This window comes from Scyliorhinus canicula, chromosome 11, assembly GCF_902713615.1.
Source record: "Scyliorhinus canicula chromosome 11, sScyCan1.1, whole genome shotgun sequence".
NCBI classification, from domain to species: Eukaryota; Metazoa; Chordata; class Chondrichthyes; order Carcharhiniformes; family Scyliorhinidae; genus Scyliorhinus; species Scyliorhinus canicula.
Window position 1 is genome coordinate 103,323,510 of NC_052156.1, and position 14,254 is coordinate 103,337,763.

At 42.1% G+C, this 14,254-nt stretch overlaps 2 protein-coding genes across 6 annotated transcripts in view; one reads left to right on the forward strand and one right to left on the reverse strand.

Annotated features, from left to right (window-relative positions):
- The window catches only part of vezt (vezatin, adherens junctions transmembrane protein), a 120,361-nt gene extending 116,965 nt beyond the window's left edge, over positions 1-3,396 (reverse strand). The window contains exon 1 of the mRNA XM_038810923.1: positions 3,225-3,396. Within this exon, the coding sequence (XP_038666851.1) occupies positions 3,225-3,266 (42 nt within the window). The 5' untranslated portion in view covers positions 3,267-3,396. The remainder of the gene's footprint in view (positions 1-3,224) is intronic.
- Positions 3,397-3,579: 183 nt separating this feature from the next.
- fgd6 (FYVE, RhoGEF and PH domain containing 6) overlaps positions 3,580-14,254 on the forward strand; it is a 243,997-nt gene continuing 233,322 nt past the window's right edge. For 3 of the 5 annotated variants that reach the window (XM_038810924.1, XM_038810928.1, XM_038810927.1), the window contains exons 1-2: positions 3,580-3,830; positions 9,463-11,875. In XM_038810924.1, coding sequence (XP_038666852.1) covers positions 3,821-3,830; positions 9,463-11,875 — 2,423 coding nt within the window. In that variant the 5' untranslated portion in view covers positions 3,580-3,820. Of the gene's footprint in view, positions 3,831-4,464; positions 4,611-7,621; positions 7,654-9,462; positions 11,876-14,254 lie in introns of those variants that run through there. The other 2 variants (XM_038810925.1, XM_038810926.1) reach the window with 2 other exon arrangements.

Here is a 14,254-nt window from a genome sequence, read left to right on the forward strand (position 1 = left end):
ATTACTGGCCACGCCCCACTCTTCTCCCCTCCCCCCTCCTCCATTCCGCGCGCGAGAAAAACAGAGGAAAGCCCGCGCTTTCGCCCGGCCACACCCCGCCCCGCCATCTTCCACTCCCCCCCATCCCCATCCACGCCCGTGAAGGCTCCCCTTAAAACCCCAGAGATAAACCCGCATGATCAACCCACTCCCCCCCGTCCCGTCTTCCCAACTTAACAATATAAATACCCAATGGCAAATAAATACATAAATACTTAACTACATACTTAAATAGCAAAATAATTAAATAGCTATCAACTAACAATGTGCTTAACCATCACCCTCCATCAAACAGTATAAATAACCACAGATAACCATAACCAGAGAAGGAAGAAAAAAAAAACAAAAAAACAAAAAAAAAAAAGGGACCCAATACCCGAAGAAAAAGGGGTAAAAAGGGTAAATGACTAAGGGAAGTTGGAAACGGGAAGAAACACACCATAAGAAGAAAACGACCCGCAATAGAAATTTCAACAGTTCAAATATACAGAAACACCAAACAACTCGAAACCTTCAAGATATTCAAAAAGTCAAACGATCAAGAAAAGCCAAACAATCCAAGAAACTGTTACCCAGCTCCGACCTGGCCTGAAAAGATAAGGGCCACTTGCTCAATCAAGAGTACCCAGGCGGCTACGACCGCCGGTGCTCCCAGGTTTTAGTTCATGTCCAGCTTTTCTTCTTGTACAAAGGTCCAGGCCTCCTCTGGGGACTCAAAATAATGATGCTGGTCCTTGTAGGTGACCCACAAGCGCGCCGGCTGCAGCATTCCAAATTTGATCCTCTTCGCGTGTAGCACCGCCTTCGTCCGGTTGAACCGGGCCCGCCGCTTTGCCACCTCCGCACTCCAGTCCTGGTACACCCTTACCGTCGAGTTCTGCCACTTACTGCTTTTCTCCCTTTTTGCCCACCCCAGGACTTTCTCCCGATCACATAGCCGCTGGAACCGCACCAGCACCGCCCTCGGGGGCTCGTTTGCCCTAGGCCTCCTGGCCATGACCCGGTATGCCTCTTCCAGCTCCAGGGGCGCAGGACCGGCCCCTTCCCCCATCAGGGAGCTCAGCATCTCCGCAACATATCCCGGGAGATCCGACCCCTCCAGGCCTTCTTCTAGGCCCAGGATCCTCAAATTTTTTCTCCTCATCCGAGTGTCCAGCTCCTCGAAACGGCTCTGCCACTTCAGGTGGAGTGCCTCGTGCCCCTCCACCTTTGCCTCGAGGACCGTGGCCTCCTCCTCCCTCGCGGTCATCTCCTGCTGCAGCTCTCTGATCGACGCCTCTTGGGTCGCCTGGGCTCCCACCAACCTGGCGGTCGTCGCGTTCATGGACTCCAAGAGCTCCACTTTCAGCTCCGTGAAATAACGGAGGAGAGCGGCCTGCTGCTCCTCCGCCCATTTCCTCCATCCCTCCGGTGCGCTGCCGGCCGCCATTTTGATTTTCTTCCCCCGCTTTTTTTGGGGAGCTGCTGCCACTTTTCTTGCCGCTCCACTCCGAGTACCGACCATAAAATCGGTCTAGTTCTCCTCAGGGGACCTTCCCCCACCGGGATTCGTCTTTTCAGCACCGTTGGGGCCCTCCAATTGGCCCGAAAACACCTTTGTCGCAGGAGCTTCCAAATGTGCGGCTTAGCTAGTCATAGCCGCAACCGGAAGTCCTAAAATTCTAATCCTGGTCTTCAAATCCCAAGATAGGATCAACCTCCCATCTCGTAACTTCCTCCAAACCTGTGAGACCTTGGGAGTTCCTCCAATTCTGGTCTCTAGCATATTGCGAATTTAAATGCTCTATCAGTGGCAGCCATGCCTTTTGCTGCCTAGGATCTAAACTCAGGAATTCCCTCTGCAAAGCTCTCCATCACTCTCTTTTCCTTTAAGATGCTTGTTAAAATCTACCTCTTAGTCAAGTTTTTGCGTTTGTCCTAAAATCTCTTTGTGTGGCTATGTTTCAAATAAAGGGTACAGCACAGAGGAGTCCATTTGGCCCATTATGTCCATGCGAGCTCTCTTGAAGAACAGAGAGAAATTTCTCCCTTTGGGACCACATTAGTGATGTCCGTGAAACTTCCATTTTAAACTTCAGAAGCTGAAGTTACAGATTAATTTTTACTAGCTTTCTAGACGTTGGCAGCACTAATATTTTGCATTGATTTTTGAAAACAAAAGCTAACAAATTATGAGCATTAAAATGGACATAAAATCTGTTTTTAATATCATGAGTGAGTTATGTTTGGCTTACAAGAGTTCAGCAAAACTCATGAATAGAATGACAGTGTATAGTAACTGAACTCCTCACATTATCAGTTGAAGTAATATGTTCATACATTGTGACACAGTTTATAAGTAAATGAAATAACCATCAGACTAAACAAGTTGACAGATTGGATGAATCAAAGCTATTATTTTGGGAAGTTAGGATATTGTACAGCAGCCCAAGAATTTGAATTAACAGCTATCATTTGGACAATAAAGCAAAGGCAAAATAAAGCAAGATACATATGAATAAGGAGCAGTAGGCCATTTGCTCCCTCATGCCTGATTCACCATTTGATAAGATCATGGCTGAACTGATTGCGGCCTCAATTCCACTATACTGCTGACCCTTAACCACTTTGATTCCCTTGTTAGTCAAGAATATATCTACCTCTATCTTAAAAGCTATTCAGTAACCCTGCCTCTACCATGTTTTGGGGAAAGAGTGTTCCACAGACTCACAACCCTCTAAGAGAAATGTGGCCTTGTGTGTTACTGGAAGCCCTCTTATTCCAGTAATACTAAACTCCCTTAGTTTAAATTACCCATGAGAAGAAACAGCCTCTCAGCACCCACTTTGTCAAGAAAATTATACGTCTCAATAAGTTAACCGTTCAAAATTCCAATGGATCTAGACACAGCATGTCGAACCTTTGCTCATAAAATAATTCCTTCATCCCAGGAATCAGCTCAGTGACCTTCGCTTAGCTGCTTCTAATGCAATTATATATTTTCTTAAGAGACCAAAACTGTAAACAGATGTAAACCTTGTACAACTGTGGCAAAACTGCTCTACTTTTATATGGAATATAACAAGTCTTCCTAATTACTTGCTGTACTTGCAGACTAACGTTTTGTGATTCACGTGCCAAGACACACAGATCCCACTGTAATCTCTCTCCATGCAGATTATTCCTGACAGAGTGGTAACACTTACTTCCAGCACTAGCTCCTCATCAAACTCTTCACCATCCGCCATTGAAATGAATGGAGACGGCGCCGGTAGGGAACCGCGCTGGGACTGTGGGAATTGTAGTCCACCTGACCGGCTGAGGCCCGGGAACCGAGCGGAGAGGGAGCCAGAAAGAACTACAGATATCCCGTGAAGCTTCAAAGCGATGACACAGGAAGGGGGGGGGTGGGAAGAGACCCAAACGCAATGTGCTGCTTTCGGCTTTTGCGCACTGGGACGGTGACGTCAGGAGGGGAGCGTGCGCGCTGGGGCTGTGTCGTCAAGAGGACCGCGCGCGCGCCCTTAGCGGTTGATCTGTAGGGGGCGCGCGTACGTGTGTGCCCGTGCGCAAGAACGAGCAGAGGCTCGAGCCAGGCGGAGGTGGAGAGTAGGAGGCAGCTCCTTCACCTCGGGTGGGGGAAAAACACCTCCACGTGACCTATAAACTTTATTACTATACAGTCCGCCAGCAATCCCCGCTCCCCTAAACTCTTGTCGTCATAAAGTGTTTGTTCGAAAGAAGACCGTAGAGCCGGAGATGGAGCGCTAGAAGAGCGCACGGGGACCTCCCCTCACACAGTATGAGCGCAGGTGAGTTCGTTCCGCCAACTTTCCGCCGGTCCGGTTTTCGATCGGGGGCTCCGGACTCCGTGTCCACAGCCGTCGAGTCGCTGCTTCCCTCAGTCGGGAGTGAAGGTGCCGTGATTTCAGGGGCTTCACTGATCCCGGCTCCCTGATTGTCTTTATGTCCAGAAGCTGCTGGGTCAGGTTTCCTGTGAGCTCCTCCACCCCCTCCACACACACACACACACACACATCGAGCCTAATCCCATTGACTAGATTGTTGTTTTTCATGCTGAGAGTTATCTCGAAAGTGACAGAAAATCTCTTGGTCAAGGAAACTCTTCCTCCTCTCTCCCCCCCCCCCCCCCCCCCCCCAACAAATATTTCAATCCATTAGAAATGTTGATTGTCTTTGACAATATACATTAAAGGTTTTTTTTTCTCTTTTTTTTCTGTTGCAAGCTTGTAATGTTGACGGTTTGTTCGATCACTTTGATGACCGGGTTCTCCAAAGCTCGACTTTGACCTGCAGATATTTCCTCTGGGATAAAGGATGCAAGGAGGTGTAACGGATGATTGATTTGCATCTTCCCATTAACCACACCACTTCCCATCTGTCGCCTTTCTCCTTTTGAGGACATCGGCTCTGTCCAAGCTTGCCTTTCGGAGGCTTCGGCAAGTAGCGCAGTAAATTCCAACCAACATCAGCTGCACATAATCCTTTTGTGTCAGTGTCACGTACATTCTCGTATCCAGTTTACATTTTTTGACTGGATTATGCAAGGAAAATGACTGTGACTGGATTATGTAAGGAAAATAACTTTGCCCTTTTTTCCCTGTTCAGAGGTTCGGGATATAAAAGTTTTCTTGGAGTAATTGATGCAAAATAAGGGGTTTCTTTAATAACTTTACCACTTACAAGACTGCAGTGCGATCGGAGAAGTTTATTGATGTGCCATTATCAATATCGGTACAATTGTTGAGATTAGTATTTTAAAGAAAATTGAATTGTAAAAATTATTAGATATATTGCAATGGCACTAAATTGCAAATAGCACTAAATAACGGGGGTTTCTATAGCCAGAATTTTGTAACTCAAAGTCTTGATTTATTTAGCTTTGAATTACATTGTTCCTTTTGTGTGTGTGGTATCTGGTTTGTATTTTGAAACTCTTTAAAAACTATGGGTATTGCTCGGGAATTCTTGTGATTTTTCAGTGGCTGCACTAAAGTACTAATTGCTTTAATTTTTCAGGGAGCAGATGTGTCTTTGGCACTTGTAATTGTCCAGCTATTAACCCTCAAACTTCAGATGCTTCCTTCCTTTTGCTGTAACCACTAGGTTTAACGCCTGTTTGGAGATGACACTGAAACCCATTCTTTAGAGCTGTATCTGCTCTGAAAGGACAATCCTTAATCTCATCTCACTGAAAGCCCCAAAACAGATTTGAACGAATAAAGAGTTGAATTGAGGATCTTGAATTACAAAAAAAGGCTCATCTAAAAAGTTGTTGTTTTGAATATGCATTATAGACTGAGTAGTGCTGCTGACAAGGATGGTAATGATTAATTCTTTGTGTTTTGCTTATCTGCTGATTAAGCATGACATTCTTTTAGTATTTCTCTAATAGCTTGAACGGTTAAGATAGTAAACTATGCCAGGAAGACTGGGAAGGTTTCATTTTTTTTGTTTCTGTTCTTTGATTACCCGCTGATCCAGCTGGTCAGTGGAAGGACTACAACAGGTTAGTTTTGGACTTCTTGGAAATGAAATAGCAAATTAGTTGGAGTTGCACCTTCTGATTTCTATCCAATAACTCCGGCATGGACAGGATTGGCCTTGTTTGTCTTGTAGTTGGCCATATGTGAAGAATGATCACCTGGGTATGGTGAAAGAAAGTGATCAGCACCCATGGAACCCAAAATACACCATAGTCTGGAAGGAGCCAACATTTCCAGGGGAAGCAACAAGAGCCAAATAATCCCAAGAATTTCAACAAAAATCCTTTGACATTAGCGTAAAGGTGACAAAACAGCAGATCAACTTTTTGTTCGTGGTCAGGAAGAAGTTTTCTTGTCAATTTAAGAATTAAATATTCCAATGCGGCTTTCTAGGAATGCAATTGATAAAAATCCATTTGCCTACTTTCTCACAATGTCCCTGAATAATTTCTCTCCAAATTGGCTTTTGAACCTGTTCATGCTTTTCTGCTTGAATGACTGGTAACTTTTCAGAACTCTTGCTGCTCTTTAGGTATAGTAGTTCCAGATTCTTCTCTTCCTGCTGTTAATTCAGAATGTTTAATTTGTGTTCCCTGTTTTTTCAGCAACTATTATGAATCGATTTTGTCAATTCTCTTCATAATGTTAAATTTCAACTAGATTATCACTGTTCTTTTTTATAAAGGAAACAGCTATTTCTTTAAAGCTTCTTTTTAGCTTTAATTTCCTCAGTCATCTAGATGAGACTTGGTCAATGATTAATATGCCGACACTAACTTTAAATAAACTAGAAAATATTGGAAATGCACAATTAGTCAGTCAGTTACTGAGAGTTACTGTTCATCAGAATATTAAATCTTAACAGACCTATTGCACAATTCCAACATAGATTCTCATTTCATTTGTAGTATTTACATATTTTCTATTATGACCCTAATCTTTTGGTTTGAAATTTGTTTAATAAAGGTAGTTAATAAAATTGTGTAGAAGATACAGCTTCAGGAAAATGAGCTAGATTTGGGTGTATAAATTTAAATTTTGCATAAACAATAATATGTAAGCTGTCAGTCTGTTAAATTTTTAACTTACACTTGAGAAAAGTATCAGCGACAGTATCATATTTTAACTGGTTGCTAGGAAGTGATTGAGAGTGCTCTTGATAACTCACTTTTTTGATTAAAGCTACCTCTTTGTGGGGAAACACCTGGTTTTTACTCGTTGCCTTCTCATTCACGTTTATCCACAATATCATGAATATTGCTTTGAGGTAACAGTGAATATTGCTTTGAGGTAACAGTTCCCTGAACAGCCAATAATTAAATATTGAATAATAATTTACTCTGTGTGCTTTGTATGCAGCAGAAATCTGTATACTTGAATTAGAATTAGAACAGTACAGCACAGAACAGGCCCTTCGGCCCTCGATGTTGTGCCGAGCAATGATCACCCTACTCAAGCCCACGTATACCTATACCAGTAACCCAACAACCCCCATTAACCTTATTTTTTAGGACACTAAGGGCAATTTAGAATGGCCAATCCACCTAACCCGCCCATCTTTGGACTGTGGGAGGAAACCGGAGCACCCGGAGGAAACCCACGCACACACGGGGAGGACGTGCAGACTCCACACAGACAGTGACCCAGCCGGGAATCGAACCTGGGACCCTGGAGCTGTGAAGCATTTATGCTAACCACCATGCTACCGTGCTGCCCTTGAGTGGATTGGCCAAGCGAAATTGCCTCTTTAGTGTCCAGAAATTTAGATGGGATTGCGGGGGAGTGGGCCTGGATAGGGTTCTCTTTCGGAGGGTCGGTGCAGGCGTGTTGGGTTGAATGGCCTCCTTCTGTACTGTAGGGATTCCATGATATTATGATATGTAATTTCTAAGATTTAAAGTTTCAATGTAAAATCTTGGTTGGCAATATTTTATTTCTGTAGGGAAACTGTTTTTCAACTTAATTTGCAGTTGGTTAGTATTCCAATCACTGCTTACGTTGCAAAAATCAACCACACTTGTAAATACTAAGCTTTTTTTAAACCTGCAAACCTGTGAAACATCAACATTTGTTAATCTTACTTTCTTTTTCCACAGTTGTTGCTACGATGAATAGTTTTGGCTGCTGTGTAAGTTCCTGTGATGTTCGTTTATGTTTTTGGATTGCTACCTGAGTGCAATTGATGTTCTATGTTCATGAACTTTTATTGGCACCTGGAAGTAGATACTTTGTGTTACTGTATATTTCAATTCTTATGATAAAATGGCCACATTTTCCTTTTGACTATTATGTAGTTGGTACTTGTAGATCAGAAAGTTGTTCGTCATCATAAATGCCTTTGAGAATGATGTACGAGAAAATGTCTGCCTGATGTTTGACTCATATTCTGAGTATCAAAGATTTAATTACGGAGTTTATCCAGAGCCATTGAGTGGTCACATCTTGATTATTCTTTCTCGAATCTATGTGTTGTCTGACTGAAGTGCACAATTGTCTTTGTATGCTTTGTGTAGCTCTAATTTACCTGCTTCCCCCCCCCCTCCTTGTTTGTACATATCTATTATAGGATGTCATTGGATAGGCCACAAAGCCTACTTATATCTGTTCTGGATTTCTGGCTGTTTGAAATAATATTGATACTTGGCCACATATCTTTTAGCTGTAACCCTGAAGGTTTCTGATATTCAACTGCTTCTCCAACTTCCTTTAGAATCAGCTTCCATCAATTTTTCACGTAGAGTCTTCAGATCCTGAGAGTGCTCTAATTGGATACGTTTCTCCTTATCGCCTGTCTGAATATTTTGCCAATGATTTATATCTGTGAAATCTAGTTATTGACCCAACCATCAGTTTTTCTACTCCATCAAATCCTCTCATCATATGGAAAACCTTAATGTGGGTCACCGCTCAACTTTACCTTCTGAGGAGAACAGACTTAGCTTCTGAAACATTTCCTCATATTTGAAATCCCTCATTTGATAACATTCTAGTAAACTTCGTCTTTCCTGTAGTGTGATGCCAAGAATTGCCTGTGATTCACCAACTAAAGCTTAATCAGTAATTTATAGAACTCTTACCATTGTATATTTACCTTTATGTCTGTATTTATAATAAATCCATATGTTCTTTTAGCTATTTATTCACTTGTCCTCCATCAACTCTCTCTCCTCTTCCTGCCCTCTCCATAACATCCCTGGTTTCACTCTCACTCTGTGTGCTCTGATTAATACATATCCTTGTTACCATGTTTCGTCATTTACTTTCTCTTGCCTTTGTGTGATTGTGCTTTCTCTCCATTCCCTACGTGCTCGGTCTCTAATTAACTTGCATCCTAGCTCTGTGTTTTATCCTTCTGCCTGATTCTGTCTTACAAGATGTAAGGGAATCAAGAGGATGGCACAGTGGTTAGCACTGCTGCCTCACAGCGCAAGGGTCCCAGGTTCAATCCTGGTCTCTGTCTATGTGGAGTTTTTACATTCTCTCCCTGCCTGCGTGGGTTTCGACAGGGTGCTCCAGTTTCCTCCCACAATCCAAAGATGTGCAGGTTAGATGGATTGGCCATGCTAAATTGCCCCTTAATGTCCAGGTTCAGGGTTATGGGGATAGGGCGGGTTGATGGTGGAGCGTAAATGGGTAGAGTGCTCATTCGGTGCAGACTCGATGGGCCAAATGGCCTCCTTCTGCATTGTTGAGATTCTGTTGAGCAATTGGAAGTTGGCTGTCACTAGTTCTCTGTGACACAAAACAGTGCCATTGTTCCAACATCATACCATCATATTTCAAGTTACTGTAATTGTTTGAGTAATATGCATGTTTGTGCTGTAACTTAGTCCATATGTTTTGCAATATGCTAATTTAAAAATCCATTTGTTGTCCGTTCTTGTCTCATCTAAACTATAGAAATACAAGTTTTTTTTTGTGTGTCTTTTTCCTGTAGAAATTAAGAAGCCACCAGTGGCCCCTAAACCCCGATTTGTTTTGGGAAAGAAGCCACCTCCTCCTCCAGTTGCACCAAAACCTGACATCATCAGATTTGAACCATTATCAACACACAGAGGACCAAAACCAGCATTAGCACCAAAACCAACATTGTCAAAAGTTACACCTGTGGCTGAAGTAAAGCCAACACCACTACGAAATAATAAATGCTCAGAGGGATTTAAGCGAGAAGTGAATGAAAATGTGAAGTGTCCAGCTTGCCAAGGTTTTGGTGATGGAATGCAAAAGAGAGGCTATGAATTGACTCATCGTTGCATTAAATCAAACTGCTCATGTAAAACTGAAAATGAATATAAATACATAAATGGTGAAAATACATATAAAACACAAATTGTTGTTGACCACTTGTCCAAACTGGAGGCTTTGGAAAATAACAAGAAATGTGACCAAACACATTATTCCTCAAGGATACAGCACAGGCCAGAAACTCAGTGTGGCAGAACAGTTAACAGGTACCAGACAATTAGCAAAACTGGTTTCCCAGAGCAGAAATTTAAAGATGTCCTAACTCAGGTTGTATCGCCAAACAATTATCTTCCAAAACAAAAAGATGTGTATTGTGATGCAGATGTCAAATTGCACGGTTTCAACAATGGACAAAGTGAACTATTTTATACTGACCAAACCTTTCAAAATGTAAGAAATTGTAAAAGAAATCCAGGAGAGCCATTTATTGATGGGAAGAAAGACAATGAGGTTAAAAATGATGCTGATCAATCAGAAAAAGTGATGAGAAATGGAAAGAATTGCGACTCTACTGGCATTGATCACAAAGAGAGGGTGACTAACAGTCAGCTGAAAGTTCCATTTATAGTTACAGAAAAGGAGAAATTGACCATTCGGAATACTAACTCTTTACTTGCCACTTCAACATCCACTTCAGTGCCTTGCACCAAACCAGCTCCTATGCCAAAGCCAAAGAAAGCACGCTTAATTGGTCTCAGCAGGCAAAACTGTATAGACAACAGTGCGGTAGATGCTGTGGATCCAAGTGTGAAATGCAGTGATTCTCACTTCAAGGCTCCAGGTGGAATTATTGTAGATTTCAAGAAGTCATTTGGTTCTATAGATGCTAGTGGTGTCTCTCGGTGTAACAGTGAAAGTTCATATCAGACTGTCAAGATGAATAATGCATTCTTACAAGATAATTCTTACAAGCCAAGTCAGGCAAAAGATTATTGTAATCAAAGTGTCTTGTCCACCAAAAAGCCAGTTCTGGATGCTGTCTCCAAAATCAAAATCACTTCAGACTTGCAAAATAGAAGTAAAATAGAACAAATAAAGAAAAATTTGGAAAGCAGTAACAGAACATTGCCAGCAGACAAGGGCAGTTTTATTAGAAGTAGTTCTCTCTCCATGAGTTTGCCCAAGTACCTCAGTTTGTCATATGATCCAAAAGTGCCTGCATTAAAAAATGAGACTGGTACAGATTTTGAGAGAGTAACTAGCAATGAAGAAATGTCCACTAAGTCGGACATTTCTCCAAAGACTGTTCCAGAAAAGCCACAGCGTCACAGCCTGCCTGCATCTGCTATAGTTAAGAGGGATTTGTCAGCAGGCAATGACATGGGTGCAAGTGGTTCAATGGAAAATGATTCAGAACAAGGACTTGGCAGCTTATCCAGCATAGAAACTAATAGTAATGAACACAAAGCAATTCATCTGAGTGAGAAACCTATATGGAAATTGCCACATCCTATTTTGCCTTTTCTGGGGACTCCCAACAGTGTGACACTAGCAAGTACTTCACAAAATAATGAAGCTTTGATCACAAAACCAAGAGCTAAATCCTTGTCATCTGCTGATTCTGAAAAACTGGAAAGGTCACCAAAAGAGCCTTCAAAGAAAAATTCACTAAAGAGGATTCTTGGTTTAAAACTCTCTGCTAAAATGAAAACGGATTTTCAGAAATTTTTGACAAAAGGTAGCTATTCACTAGACAGTGCACCAGATGGACTTCCATCTGTGGAAAATAAAGACAATAATCACTACATTCCAGGGTCACTGAAAGGCAATCAAAAGAATAAACCTGTGAAAGCGCATTCTGTGGATTCCTACAACCAAAATGCAAAGAAAGACCGTATACTCAAAAGCTCCTCTGATTTTCCAAATAACTTTCCTGCTGAACAGCAATCTCTTACTGACCTGCATAAAGAATATCCACCGAATTCTAAAACACAACTGATTGAGCCACAGTCTCTCTCTCCTAAATATGAAAACATCAGTGCCAATTTTGATTGGAAAAGTTCTTCCAGTATTGAAGACTGTGATGCTATTTATGAGATACAACCCTATGCAGTGTCAAGCTGCTATCAAAAATACAGAGACACGCAGAAGAACCAGGGTACCAGGTAATTATGAGAATGCTTGTAGATTATAGGCACGTAGTGAACTTAATAGTTGTATGGCAGAACCTGATTATCTGAAATAAAAGCAGAAAACGCTGGGAATACTCGACTGGTCTGGCCGCATCTGTGGAGTAAGAAAGAGCTTATGTTCCAGATCTGTGACCTTTTGTCAGAGTTCTGATAAACAGGCCCAAGACAGCAACTCCATTTCTTTTACAGATGCCGCCAGACCAACTGGGTATTTCTAGCTTTATTTAAAACTTCCAGCCTTTGAAATATTTCGCTTCTGATTATCCGAAACTTGATGACTGTTCATGGTCAAAATGTCAGTGTCTTAATTCACTTGCAGTGTGACTGAATGAAATAACACTTTATAATGAATTTGTTTATAAAGAATAACCACTAGACCACATGACAGGGCCTTTCCATTGTTGCTGTTAACATGATTTGTGAGCTAAACTAAACTATCAATCACACTGGCTTCTAATTGTATATGTAAATTAAGTAGAAACGATTCAGTCTGTGCATTGCTTTAAAGTGAGCACATTTTAAAGCAATACACCGATTGAATCTTTTCCACTTCATTTATATACACAATTAGAAACCAATGTAACATTGAGGTCATCTTGAACTCAATCTGACTCCCAATGTGAACCCCCTATGTTACATTATATATGAATATCGACATAAACAAAATGCTTGATCGGGTAACAGCAATATAAGTGGAGCTGTTCACTTCTTAAATTTGTTTTCACAGGATGTGGACTTCGCTGGCTAGGCCAGCGTTTATTGCCCTTGAGAAGGTGGTGAGCTGCCTTCTTGAAAGGCTGCAGTCCATGTGGTGTAGGTGCACACATAGTGCTGTTAGGAAAGGAATGCCAGGATATTGACCCAGCGACCGTGAAGGAACGGCAATATATTTCCAAGTCATCTTCGGTGTGGTTTGGAGAGAAACTTGCAGGTGCTGATGTTCCCGTGCATCTGCAACCCTTGTTTTCAGAGGTGGTTGAGATTGCAGTTATGGAAGTGTTGTCAAAGGAGCCTTAGCAAATTAGTGTATCATGTAGATGGTACACACTGCTGCCAATGAGTGTTGGTGGTGGAGAGAGTGAATTTTGAAGTTAGAGGATGGGATGCCAATCAAGCAAACTGCTTTGTGCTGAATGGTGTTGAGCTGCTTGCATATTGGAGCTGGACTCATCCAAGCAAGTTGAGAGTATTCCTTCACAGTACTGACTTGTGCCAGTGGACAGTTTTTGGGAAGTCAGGAAGTGAGTTACTCTCCACAGAATTTCCAGAATATGGCATTCTCCTGTGGGCCAGTATTTATCTGGTTGATTTAGTTCGGTTTCTGGTCAATAGTAAACTCTAGGATGTTGATAGTGGGGAATTCAGCAGACATGGTTGCATTCTATCCTGTTGGAAATGGTCACTGCCTGGCACTTGTGTGGAGCAAATGACACTCAACAGCTCAAGGACTTAATGTTGTCCAGGTCTTTCTGCATATGGTTACGGACTGCTTCAGCATCTAAGGAGTCGTGAATGGTACTGAACATTGTGTGATCATCAGTCAGCAACCACACTTCTGACCATATGATGGAAGGAAGGTCATTGGTGAAACAACTGAAGGTGTTTTAGCCTGGCCCTCAGGAATTCCTTCAATGATGCCCTGGGACTGAGATGATTAACTTCCAACAACCACAACCTGTAGATCAGAAGACTACAGTATGTAGGCCACTCAGTCCACTGAGTCTGCTGCACCATTCAATGAGATCATGGCTGATCTGGTAATCCTCAACTCCACTTTCCCGCCTTATCCCCACAACCCTTGATTCCATTAATTAAAAATCTGTCTTTCTCAGCCTTGAACATAATGACCCAGCCTCCACAGCTCTCTGTGTTAAACAAATCCACAGATTTACTACCCTCTGAGAGAAGAAATTCCTACTCGCCTGTGTCGTAAATGAGCGACCCCTAACTCTGAGATTATGCCCGCTGGTCCTAGACTCGTCCACAAGAAGAAACATTCTCTGAGCATCTACGCTGTCAACCCCTCTGAGAATCCTGTATGTCTCGATAAACTCGCCTCTCAATTTTCTACGGGTCTGGTTTAGCACAGTGGGCTAAACAGCTGGCTTGTAATGCAGAACAATGCCAGCAACGCGGGTTCAATTCCCATACCGGCCTCCCCGAGCAGGCGCCGGAACGTGGCGACTAGCGGCTTTTCACAGTAACTTCATTGAAGCCTACTTGCGAAAATAAGCGATTTATTATTATAATATTATTATAAATTCCAATGAGTACTGGCCCAATCTACTCTTTTTTAAAGTATTTTTATTAAGGTTTTGCAGAATTTTTCATAACACAGTAGTAACCATAATA